Below are 13,211 nucleotides of genomic sequence, written 5' to 3' on the forward strand. Positions count from 1 at the left end.
CCCATTCAAACAGGAATTCACTTATCTGTGGAAATGTATCCATTCAACTATAAGTGCAGTCAATCACTCACCGATTCATCAAGCCATCAACCAGTACTTTTTCCTCTGACTCTCCAGCATTCACCATAAACCATCTAGCTGAGCTACCCCCACACAGACATACTCGTGAATCGACGAACAAGTACTTGCATTACAAAAGACACTCGGGTTTTTGCATATGTTTGTTTGTTTGCCACAGGGACTAAAGCTGTGAGGAAAGGATTAGACAAGCACTGGCGTTGCCAATAGGTCTCGCAGTAGGAAAGTTGGAGCTATTGGTTTTGTAAATGACAAAGCCCTTTATGTTTTAAAAATGATAAAAAATAAAAGGCATTGTTATTTGCAATTGTAATGGCTCCAACTTTCCTACTGCGATACCTATTGGCAACGTGAGTGGTGTTGCGTGTGTGAGTGGCGTTGCGTGTGTGAGTGGCGTTGCGTGTGTGAGTGGCGTTGCGTGTGTGAGTGGCATTGCCTGTGTGAGTGGGGTTGCGTGTGTGAGTGGTGTTGCATGTGTGAGTGGCGTTGCATGTGTGACTTGCGTTGTATGTGTGAGTGGCGTTGCATGTGTGAGTGGCGTTGCATGTGTGAGTGGCGTTGCATGTGTGAGTGGCGTTGCATTTTTTATTGGTGTTGCATGTGTGAGTTCCGTGTCATGTGTGAGTGGCGTTGCATGTGTGTGTTGCGTGCGTGTGCGAGTAGTGTTGCGTGGATGAGTGTTGTTGCGTGGATGAGTGGTGTTGCGTGGATGAGTGGCATTTCGTGTGTGAGTGGCGTTGCGCGAGTGAGTTGCGTTGCTTTGAGTGAGTTGCGTTGCATGTGTGAGTGGCGTTGCATGTGTCAGTGGCGTATCATGTGTGAGTGGCGTTGCATGTCTGAGTGGTGTTGCATGTCTGAGTGGTGTTGCGTGGGTGCGTTGCGTTGCATGGGTGCGTTGCGTTGCATGTGTGAGTGGCGTTGCATGTGTGAGTGGCGTTGCCTGTGAGTGGCGTTGCCTGTGTGAGTGGCGTTGCGTGTGTGAGTGGCGTTGCGTGTGTGAGTTGCGTTGTGTGTGTGCATGGCGTTGCGTGTGTGAGTGTAGTTGCGTGTGTGAGTGGCGTTGCTTGTGTGAGTGGCGTTGCTTGTGTGAGTGGTGTTGCTTGTGTGAGTGGTGTTGCGTGTGTGAGTGGCGTTGCGTGTGTGCGTGGCGTTGCGTGTGTGAGTGGAGTTGCGTGTGTGAGTGGGCTTGCGTGTGTGAGTGGTGTTGCGTGTGTGAGTGCCGTTGCGTGTGTGACTTACGTAGTGTGTGTGAGTGGCGTAGCGTGTGTGACTTGCGTTGCGTGTGTGCGTGGCGTTGCATGTGTGCGTGGCGTTGCGTGTGTGAGTGTTGTTGCGTGTGTGAGTGGCGTTGCGTGTGTGCGTGGCGTTGCGTGTGTGCGTGGCGTTGCGTGTGTGACTGGCGTTGCGTGTGTGAGTGGCGTTGCATGTGTGAGTGGCGTTGCATGTGTGAGTGTCGTTGCATGTGTGAGTGGCGTTGCATGTGTGAGTGGCGTTGCATGTGTGTGTGGCGTTGCATGTGTGTGTGGCGTTGCATGTAATGCTGGATTATTTGTGAGTGGTGCTGTCCTGTTGCAGAGATGTTGATGTGTTGGTGCTGAGTGTTGTTTGTGTTTTGCATAGTTGAGTAGTTGTGTTTTTGTGATGGTGTGTATTAATAGTTTTGTATATATGTTTGTTATGTAGTGTATTATATGTTGTTGCGTTATGCTTTGTGTTTGTTGTTTTATAGCAATTGTAAGATTTGATGTGTGAGTGTTATTGTGTTGCATGTATGTATTTTATTCTAACATGTCTTTGTATGTATTTATTTTTAAGTATGTGTTATGTGTTGTAATGTTTTTTGTTTTAACGTTGTGTATGAAGTGTTATTGAAATAAAAATGGCGGGCGCTATGTGTTTCCTTTACGTGAATTACGTTAAGTGTTTAGCGTTCTAGTCTTTTTTGTGTATTCTGAATGTGTTTGATGTATGACGTAATCCTTAGCCAATCGCAGGGCTACGTTTGGTGACGTAGCATTGCGTTTGACGTGCGTTAATTGGGAAATCCCCAGTTGTTCGGGAACTTTCGTGGGGGAAAGGCGTGTTGTTGTTCCGGTCTTCTTCCGGCGTCGTTTGACAGGTAGGTTTTTTTTTACAACTATTTAATGTATGATGTGAAAGTATTATAGACTATGTAGAGATGTATTTGATTAATTTTTACAGTTTATTATTAATGTTATACTTTTGTGTATCGCAACATTGTTTACGTTATCGTATGTATATTATTAAATATGTATTGAACTTTCTAAATTGTGAATGTGAAATGTTGTAATGTAATTTTATGTAATGTATAGCAATGTATTGATTTTAAGGTATAGTCAAAGTGTGTATTTTATGCATTTATTGATTTTGTGTACTTTTTTGTTTTTGCTAATAGTATTTCCCTTTGTTTCCGAGTTGTTAATTATTAATAATGTAATGTATTAAAGTATTGTCATGCTTCGATAGAATCGGTATATATTAAGTAGGTGTTGGGTTATTATTTCAGGTATCGTATGTACAGTATTGGTCTTGTATTGTTAATAACATGAGTGTATTACTTTTGTCCCTTTTTTCAAGTGCATATTTTGGGTGTAAATTGATTTTGTTTATTGGCGTATGTACAGGAATGGTATTTTAATTGTAATTTACAAGAGTTTTTTTATGTGTTAGCAAGATCTTATTGTGTAGGTGTTATTTTTGCCGTGTTATTTAGTCCATTATTACATGAATGCATTGTATTGTTTATTATTTATTGAAATGTGGTGTAATGCTATTATTGTATAGATGTTGTTGTTAATTTGTGATTTATATAGATAGTTAGATAGGTATATTGAGGGCGAGAGCTAACAACACATGCAGCATCACTTTCCAGCAGCCTAGCAACACTTAGCAACACAGCCGCATTAATTTTTAAACATTAGTATCATTGTGGTGTTGTTGTTTTGTCCATGTGGTGATGGAGAGTGGTGTTGTGATGGTGCTGAGTACTGTTGTATTTTGGAGTGTTGGTGTGGTGCTGTGTAGTGTTAATGTGGTGTTTGCGAGTGATGATGTGGTCCTTGAGAGTGGTGTTGTGGTGTTATTGGTTGTTGTTGTGGTGTTGCTGAGCGATGTTGTAGTGTTGCAGTGTGACAATGTTAATGTGCTGAGTGTTGCTGTGTTGGTGCATTGTGTTAATGTGTTGTTGCGGAGTGATAATGTTGTGTTGAATCGTGGTGTTGGGGTGGTGGTTAGTAGTGTTGTTGTGTTGTTGAGTTGTGCTCTTTTGATGCTGTTTGATGCTGTTTTGGTGTAGGTTGTTCCTGTTGTTGTGCACTTAGCACCTCCGAAACACTTCGTGCAACAGCAGCATGAGTTAGAGCAACACCAGAGTCGCGTGTTTTTGTGATTGCGCACTTTGTTTGCGTTTTTGTTTTTTGCTGGCATAGTTTAATGGTTTATTTATCCCTTACTTTAGTAAGTGCTTTATGTTGTGCATTTGTTTCCTTTAGCTCGCTTTGTCCACTTTTAAATTGTTGTATTATTTTGTGTATTTATGATCTTTGTGAAAGAAATGTTTTATTTTACAATCCCTTTATTCATTTTTGTGTATTAATTGCTGCACTGTCCTTGCGTTGCATTAAGTTTACATTTTTGAATAGCTATAAGTGTGTAATCTGATTAGTACGTATTAAAATAAATGTTGCCTAACGTTATTTATGTGTGGAGTTTGAGGGTGGAGTTGTAGTTGGAGGGTAAAGTTGTAGGGTGGTATAGTAGTTATAGGGTGTAGTTGGAGGGTGGACTTGGACGGTGTGAGGGTGAGTGGATGTGAGTGTTTGGGTGTTTGAGGGTGTGTGACAGTGTGTGAGAGTGATTGAGCGTGACTGTTTTAGTATGAGTGAGGGTGTGAGTGTTGTGAGTGTGTGTGTGAGGATGAGGGGGTGAGGGTAAATGTTGCCTAACGCTATTTATGTTTTTTACGGTGTAGTTGGCGGGTGGATTTGGACGGTGTGAGTGTGAGTGTGAGTGGATGTGAGTGTCTGTGCGTTTGATGTTGTGAGTGAGGCTGAGCGTGTGTTGGTGAGTGATGGTGTGTGAGGGTATGAGTGTGATTGAGGGTGTGAGGTTGTGAGAGTGTGAGGGTGTAATGTAGGGTGAGGATGAGTGAGGGTGTGTTCGGCTGAGGGTGAGGGTGGGTGAGGGTGTGAGTCATTGTGATGATGCCTATAAGTGATCATTTTTTCTCCGTGAATATTGTACACTTCAAATGTATTAATGTTGTGAAGCGTTTTTTGAGAAAGCTAATCCTGCCCTATGTAATGTTGATTGATGCTGTTGTTAACGCTGAATCAAAAAACAAACACATCAGTAACGTTTTTTATATAATGCATGTCAAAAGTTATTATTTTTTTGTAAGGTACACATCAATTTGCACTGCAAAAGCTTGGCTTGCATTAACATAGATGCGCATTGATTTTGTCTGTGTTTGCTTATTCGAGACAATGTTTACCTCCTTATAAATTTCCTACTACAGATGTGCATTAATTGTGGCAAAGTATAAGTATGAAGCCACCTTTAAAAATTGTATTGTTGTTGTTGTTTAGTTAGAGTGAAATACTTTCTTGTACTTATTAGTGAATTGCAAGTAGGATGTGAGGTCTAGTGCTCTTGTGATTACACACTTTCTTTGTTTTGTGGATTCTTTCCACCATTGTTTAATGGTTTATTTATTTCCCCTTACTTTAGTGACTGCTTTATGTTGTGAATTTGTGTCCTTTAGAGGTTTTTGTCCCCTTTTAAATTGGTGTATTACTCGCTGTGTATTCAGATGTTTCCCTTTTTCTTTGTATTTATTTTTTTCTGTAAAAAATGTTATATTTAACAATCCTTTCCTGCGTTTTTATGCATTAATTTGTGCACTGTCCTTGCGAAGCATTAAGTTTTCATTTTTGAATACCTACAAGTGTGTAATCTGATGTTTTGTTATTGAATTAAATGTTGCCTAATGCTATTTACTTTTGGAGTTGGAGGGTGGATTAGTAGTTGGAGGGTGCATTAGTAGTTGGAGGGTGGATTAGTAGTTGTAGGGTGGAGTTGTAGGGTGGTGTTGTAGGGTGGAGTCGGAGGGTGGACTTGTACGGTGTGAGGGTGAGTGGATGTGAGGGTCAGGGGGTGTGAGGGTGTGTGATGGTGTGTAAGGGCGAGTGAGGGTGACTGTGTGAGTATGAGTGAGGGTGTGAGGGTTGTGAGGGTGAGGGGGGTGAGGGTGTCTGAAGGTGAGGGGGTGAGGGTGTCTGAAGATGAGGGTAATGGGGTGTGAGTGTGTGTGATGGTAGGTGTGGGTGAGTGAGGGCGAGTGTTGTGAGGGTGTGAGTGTGTGAAGGTGAGTGAGGGTGGTCAAGTTTTAAGGTTGAGTGTGTGACTGTGGGTGAGGGTGGGTGAGGGTGTGTGAGAGGGTGAGGGGGTGATGTAGAGTGATGGTGTGTGAGGGTGAGTGGGGAGGGTGAGTGAGGGTGTGTGAGGGTGAGGTTGTTGAGGGTGAGGGTGTGTTGTTGAGTGATGGTGTGTGAGGCTGTGTGTGAGGGTGTGAGTTGGTGTGAGTGAGAGTTGTTGTGATGATGGCTATAAGTGTTTATATTTTCGCAGTGAATATTGTACACTTCAAATGTATTAATGTTGTTATGCGTTGTTTCTGAAGCTAAGAGACCTATGTAATGTTTATTGATGCTGTTGTTAGCGCTGAATCCAAACTCAAAGACATCAGTAATGTTTTTAATATTATACATGTAAAATTTTTTCATTTTTTTTTGGTAAGGTACACCAAGTTGCACTGCAAAAGCTTTGCTTGCATTAACATAGATGCGCTGTCATTTTGGAGGGTGGAGTTGTAGGGTGGTGTTGTAGGGTGGATTAGGAGGGTGGCCTTGGACGGTGTGAGTGTGATGGTTATTGAATGTGAGGTTCAGGGGGTGTGAGGGTGTGTGATGGTGTGTGAGTGTGAGTGAGGGTGACGGTGTGAGCATGAGTGAGGGTTGTGAGGGTGATTGGATGTGATGTTTAGGGGGTGTGAGGGTGTGTGATGGTGTGTGAGGGTGAGTGAGGGTGACGGTGTGAGTATGAGTGTGGGTGATGGGATGAGGGTGTGTGAAGATGAGGGGGTGAGGGTAATGGGATGTGAGAGTGTGTGATGATAGGTGTGGGTGAGTGAAGGTGAGAGTTTGAGGGTGAGTGAGGGTGAGTGTTGTGAGGGTGTGAAGGTGAGTGAGGGTGTCCGAGTTTGAATGTTGAGTGTGTGACTGTGGGTGAGGGTGTGTGAGGGTGAGGGTGTGTGAGGGTGAGGGTGAGTGAGGTGGTTTGTGGCTGAGAGTGTGTGATGTATAGTGAGTGTGAGAGTGTTGTGATGGGTGTGAGTAGATCGTGGGTGTGTGAGTGTAAGTTGTTTGAGGGTGAGGGGGTGTGTGAGTGGAGTTGCATGCGTGAGTGGCGTTGCATGCGTGAGTGGCGTTGCACGTGTGAGTGGCGTTGCGTGGGTGAGTGGCGTTGCGTGTGTGAGTGGCGTTGCGTGTGTGAGTGGCGTAGTGTGTGTGAGTGGCGTAGTGTGTGTGAGTGGCGTTGCGTGTGTGAGTGGCGTTGCGTGTGTGAGTGGCGTTGCGTGTGTGAGTGGCGTTGCGTGTGTGAGTGGCGTTGCGTGTGTGAGTGGCGTTGCGTGTGTGAGTGGCGTTGCGTGTGTGAGTGGCGTAGTGTGTGTGAGTGGCGTAGTGTGTGTGAGTGGCGTTGCGTGTGTGAGTGGCGTTGCGTGTGTGAGTGGCGTTGCGTGTGTGAGTGGCGTTGCGTGTGTGAGTGGCGTTGCGTGTGTGAGTGGCGTTGCGTATGTGAGTGGCGTAGTGTGTGTGAGTGGCGTTGCGTGTGTGAGTGGCGTTGCGTGTGTGAGTGGCGTTGCGTGTGTGAGTGGCGTAGTGTGTGTGAGTGGCGTTGCGTGTGTGAGTGGCGTAGTGTGTGTGAGTGGCGTAGTGTGTGTGAGTGGCGTTGCGTGTGTGAGTGGCGTTGCGTGTGTGAGTGGCGTTGCGTGTGTGAGTGGCGTTGCGTGTGTGAGTGGCGTTGCGTGTGTGAGTGGCGTTGCGTGTGTGAGTGGCGTTGCGTGTGTGAGTGGCGTAGTGTGTGTGAGTGGCGTAGTGTGTGTGAGTGGCGTTGCGTGTGTGAGTGGCGTTGCGTGTGTGAGTGGCGTTGCGTGTGTGAGTGGCGTTGCGTGTGTGAGTGGCGTTGCGTGTGTGAGTGGCGTTGCGTATGTGAGTGGCGTAGTGTGTGTGAGTGGCGTTGCGTGTGTGAGTGGCGTTGCGTGTGTGAGTGGCGTTGCGTGTGTGAGTGGCGTTGCGTGTGTGAGTGGCGTTGCGTGTGTGAGTGGCGTTGCGTGTGTGAGTGGCATTGCGTGTGTGAGTGGTGTAGTGTGTGTGAGTGGCGTAGTGTGTGTGAGTGGCGTAGTGTGTGTGAGTGGCGTTGCGTGGGTGAGTGGCGTTGCGTGTGTGAGTGGCGTTGCGTGTGTGAGTGGCGTTGCGTATGTGAGTGGCGTTGCGTGTGTGAGTGGCATTGCGTGTGTGAGTGGCGTTGCGTGTGTGAGTGGCGGAGTGTGTGTGAGTGGCGTAGTGTGTGTGAGTGGCGTTGCGTGGGTGAGTGGCGTTGCGTGTGTGAGTGGCGTTGCGTGTGTGAGTGGCGTTGCGTGGGTGAGTTGTGTTGCGTGTGTGAGTGGTGTTGCTTGGGTGAGTGGCGTTGCATGGATGAGTGGCGTTGCGTGGATGAGTGGGGTTACGTGGATGAGTATGAGTGGGGTTGCGTGGATGAGTGGCGTTGCGTGTGTGAGTGGTGTTGCTTGGGTGAGTGGCGTTGCGTGGATGATAGTGGGCTTGCGTGGGTGTGAGTGGCGTTGTGTGTCTGTAAGTGTTGCTGTGTGGGTGAAAGTGGCACAGAGCCTTTGATGTGACATTTCAGGTGCAGAGCATGAGATTGATGCAAGGAGCAGGCATGGGAAACAAAACCTTCCTGATGTGAGAGACGATAACGGGTGCATATGCATAGGAGGAGAATACAGGTATATGGCATGTGAAGATATCAGGTGGAAAGATTGGGTAGGGAAGATAATAGGTTCAGGGCTTGCAAGGCATGAGTAGAGTAAAGCATGACAAAATGGTGCAAGGCATGAAAAGAAAGTAATGCCAGGTGTGGAAATTGAGGAGTAAAAATAACGATACGGCATGAGATGTCCAGCAAGAGAATATAAAATGTGTGCCAAATTCAGGTGGCATGGGTAGGTAATGTAGTTCAAACAACTGTGATATAAGTGACATCACAGGCTTTGGTGTGCAAGGCTAGCGAAGGGCCGTCACTGATGTAAGGCTTAGGAAGAGAACATAAAACGTCGAAAACAAGGACAGCGAAGAAGATAGCTGTCTGACCATAGCTGATCCGAAAGTAGCCTTGTTTGCTATGATTACAAGTGCAAAGAATGTCCCGAGAAGGTAGGGAGTGCAAGGCATGATACAGGAAATTATGTGTGCCTTAAACCATGGTAATGTAAGCAAACTGATACAAGTTGATCGGCCGGGAAGCGGCCAGGAAACACAAGTACGGCCGGCCACATAATTAGGGGAGGAGAAGCTGCACAGCACACGCTGGGAGAAGCCCTTTGATGTGCTGTGCGGCCGCGATGCTCGCTCTGTGCTGGGGGAGGGGGGAGGGACATTAGAAACAGGACCAGATGGCCATGAAAGTGTATGGGCCAAATGCGCGTGCCTGTACGTGCACTCGAAGAAAACGCCACGGAAAAAATCGGTGGTTTGACTATCCGATGGAGCACATGAATTCTCCCCCATTTCCCATTGCTTCATTGTTTTGTTTCAAATATTTACGCACAAACAAGAACCCCCAAAAAAAAGCGAGGTCATTGAAACCAAAGCGGTCATTCGTCTGCACGTGATCAGATGACTCAAGGGATCTGTTTTTCATTTGTGGCTCTTTTTGACTGTTATTCAAAGAGACTGGCTCTTTCTGTGCAGTTGGCTCGGCGCTTCGTACATCTGCAGTTAAGAACAAGAACAAGTCGGGTTGGGGCGGGAGAGTGAGAGAGTGGGAGGGAAGAGCTGGAAAAGCCCAGGCTCGGCAGTGCAGCATGGCTGTGATTGCGTGGAGAGAGAGGGGAGGTGCTGGTGTGGGAGGGGGGGAGGTGCTGGTGTGGGAAGGGGAGGCTGTGATTGCGTGGAAAGAGAGGGGAGGTGCTGGTGTGGGAGGGGGGAGGTGCTGGTGTGGGAGGGGGAGGCTGTGATTGCGTGGAGAGAAAGGGGAGGTGCTGGTGTGGGAGGGGTGCTGCTAGGGCAAGGCTGTGTTTGCGGAGAGAGAGAGGGGAGGTGCTGGTGTGGGAGGGGGGAGTTGCTGGTGTGGGAGGAGTGCTGCTAGGGCAAGGCTGTGTTTGCGGGGAGAGAGAGGGGAGGTGCTGGTGTGGGAGGGGGGAGTTGCTGGTGTGGGAGGAGTGCTGCTAGGGGAGGAGAAGCCCTGGACGTGAATGCTCGTGCATGTTTGATCACGTGATTCACGTGAACTGCAAGAAAACCGCGGCTGAAAGCCCTTTGGTTTGAAGAGAAAATAGCCGACTTGAATTCTCCCCATTTCCCATTCCTGCGGAATGGTAAAGGCGAGACCTAAAAAATGGGTAGAAAGCAGAGAAGCAAATATAAAAATGTCAGAACAGCAACAACTTCACCGCTTTAATTTACTAGGACGGTTACACAGTGCCTTTTCAGAAAATACTCGGACACAGTGCAAAAACGAAGTTGTTGCTCCATCTTCACAGTGAAAGTGAATATAAAGCCCCTCTCTCAACTACAAGTGCCAACTTCCTCCATTATTTGCTTCAAATACTAAAAAAGTGGAAGTCCTGCTGCAGCACATTGTGGGGTCCTTTATTAAATTACGAAATATGCATTAAGGTTGTGTTGGACAGGCCTCGTGAAGGGCTCGCTCCCTCCCCGCATGACAGAGCCTGGACACCGGTTCTCCCGGTGTCACCAGAAGAACAACCCAGACGACCCACAGAAGCAACCCGCAACCCGTCCCGTCACTGGCCCGGGCCACCACCAGCACCATTGCCCGGCCCAGCCGCCATCTTGGACCCTGCACCACAAGGCCGCGTGGCCTCAGCTCGACCCCAACCCCGGGCCTGGCCAGGCCCCAACATCCCGGCACCACCATCCACCCAGGAGGTGAACGGACCACTTGGCAGGTCAATGGGAGAGAGGAGTGTCAATGGCTCTCCCCCGCCAGGTGCCGATCGCCCCCAGCCTCCCCGGGCGCTGGCTCCACCCCCCTGCTGGGTATCTGGACTCCCTCATCCCGGACCTCCCGACCTCCAAGTGCAAGGGTCCGGACATCAAAGGAGGCCAGACCTATAACTGGGGCAGCTCCAGAGCAGGAAGGCAGTTGTATCCTGGAGTCGAGAGACACCTTGAAGAACTCATCCTTGACGGACTGCTGGCGCTGCCGCAGCCCTGCCTTGTGAACCATCGTCCTGCCTGCCGGCGCTTCCGCGGCCTTCTGCAACCTTCCTCCTCGTCCAAGGGACCTGCTGGCGCTGCCGCGGCCCTCTGCAACCTACATCGTCCAAGGGACCTGCTGGCGCTGCCGCGGCCCTCTGCAACCTACATCGTCCAAGGGACCTGCTGGCGCTGCCGCGGCCCTCTGCAACCTACATCGTCCAAGGGACCTGCTGGCGCTGCCGCGGCCCTCTACAAACTACATCATCGTAGGGACCTGCTGGCGCTGCCGCGGCCCGACCTTCCAGAACTCCGAGCTCGAGGATTGTGAGCTATCCATCATTTCACCTCAATACCAGATCGGTATCAAGACTGTCCCGCTACCCCCTTTTCCTCCCAGAGACTAGAATTGAGAGGACCCTCTTGTCCCGATCTCACTGTACCGTGATACTTTGCTTCGAGAACTGCATATAAAGAGCGTTAACCTTATCCTTGTGTGGTGTCCATCTGTGGGGGGGAAGTTACTTGTCTGTACGATCGCTGGAGACGGCCCTCCCCGGAGGCCTCTCCCCTTGTCCTCGGCCGACCCTCCAGGTCCCTGTCTAACAGGTTGCATTACAGACAACTGAGGTATTAACAATTTGTGGGATGCAGGTGTACCATATAAAGCGGTTTATGCTAGAGGCATTACTTTAATGGAGGATTACATACCCAACTAAAGACATAAGCATTCTTCTGGTGTCGACATTTTGTAAATAGAACCCCTAAAGCGGTGCATTCTGAAAGTCAAGATGTCAGCCATCTGTAGCTTCCGCCTTTGACAGATCACCAGGAAGGCCGTACAGTTTATCTGTCTTCTATGTCCTTGGCCCTCTGTGCTGCTGGCTAAAAGGCCAATGCTGGCTGAAGGTGTTTCCTGTGACGCCCAGGAGCCATTTTGAGTTTTACCACCTGTCTATCCACATCTTTGAAACGATATTTTTGTTGCAGTCAGAAAGTAAAAAAGCCAAGAAACCGGCGGAGGATAAGAGGAAATCATTTAAATAGTTGAAAGTGAAACAAAATATAACCTTCTTTTAACATTAAATACTGGTAACTCCAAACAAATATAACCTTTATCTGTCCGCCTATGACATTTAATTTTTCTTGGGCAAATAATTGTCTAAAATGTAAACAGATCTATTCCTATTTTAAGACTCAAATATAAATGAATAAAACAGTTAACTGGTTATCCATCCTACGCAAATTCTTACCCAGCAATTCCTTGCGTTCTCCAAATACTACGGAGCGCAAATAACACATTCCCACGGGCAGTGCTGGATCCTGTCTGTGATACATGGAAAACATAAAACACAAAAAATTACCACAGTATCTCAGGATTCAGGTTCCTGAGTCTCAATTATATGCACAAAACACACAAACAGACACATACATACGCTATTGTACTATGTCGCTGCTAAAAAAAAATAGAAGCATGCATTGAGGATATTGCATTATTTACAAGATGCTCATGTTAATTCTCTCTACATCTGAATTTCAAAAGCCTGGCTAATTTAAGGTTGGTAAAAAACCCTTCCACTTCTATTTATTTTTATACCAGCTGTCACAAATGTTTGAAAGCATCACGTCGTGTTCATATCTGACTGATAGTAATACTCTGAAGACGTCCATATTAGCAGTAAATTTGCAATCTCTCTAAGTTAGAAGTTGGTGGAAATTTTTGACAAACTCTCAATAAACACTCATTACTTATTTATTAACAACCGGCTACTTGTAAAATTAATATATCTCAAGAGATTATTTCACATTACAGCCCCTTATTTCATTTACTTTTCAATTCTAAGAGACAAATTACAGCAGGTTTAACTAGACACATTTGTCCCAGCTTCTAGCCCTCTATGGTCTCTCACAGAATTTAATACAGAATTTTGGTCTCCTTCTTAGAGACATAAACAAGGTTATAGACAGACCCCACAGCTTATCAAAACGATATGACCTCTTGGAACTTCATAGTTTATTTACAATGCTGTTTCAATAAAATGAACTGGCTGTAAATGATTAAATCAGTTAAATTATTGTGAAACTAAGGGCCAGGTGTATGAAAGGAATTTGTAGCCTAAAGCGATTCATAAAATCAGAGTTGTGATGGCAAAATAACATTTCTTAATGGACTAAGCCCCTTTTCTAATTTGTAAATGCCTTTCCCAAGTACCGAAATGATAGTGAACAATTTGCATCAACTATTTGCGACCTGCTTGTTTCTACTTAAAGCCCTAAATGAACTATTTAGAAATGTCCTAATATTTCTGTGATGAGTAATGACCACCAGCCTAAAGAAGAGTAAGTGAGGTGTTCCCAGTAAAATGTACTTAAAAATAAAGTTCCTGTAGAAAGCACCACCCAGAAAGCTTAACACAGAACAGAAACAAATCAATGGAAACAGAGGAAAAATAGACCACACATATTACATACTCATGACATGTTCTATGACATCATATTATCACCATATCATATCACCTTATTCGGGCCTGGCGACCCCATTACCTGGAGTTGTTTATTTTTTCAAAAAGGGAGCGGAACCACGTGGCCCACCTTCCTGAGCTGGAGTCTCAG

The 13,211-nt window shown here is 46.6% G+C and overlaps 1 protein-coding gene across 2 annotated transcripts in view; it reads right to left on the reverse strand.

Moving 5' to 3' along the window:
• The window catches only part of SLC25A26 (solute carrier family 25 member 26), an 885,107-nt gene that overhangs the window by 89,922 nt on the left and 781,974 nt on the right, over positions 1–13,211 (reverse strand). The window contains exon 9 of one of the 2 annotated variants that reach the window (XM_086936841.1): positions 11,852–11,925. The exons of the other annotated variant lie outside the window; for it this stretch is intronic. Coding sequence (XP_086792967.1) covers positions 11,852–11,925 — 74 coding nt within the window. The remainder of the gene's footprint in view (positions 1–11,851; positions 11,926–13,211) is intronic. 2 annotated transcript variants of the gene reach the window in all.

The sequence above is a fragment of the Lissotriton vulgaris genome, chromosome 9 (genome assembly GCF_964263255.1).
Source record: "Lissotriton vulgaris chromosome 9, aLisVul1.2, whole genome shotgun sequence".
NCBI lineage: Eukaryota > Metazoa > Chordata > Amphibia > Caudata > Salamandridae > Lissotriton > Lissotriton vulgaris.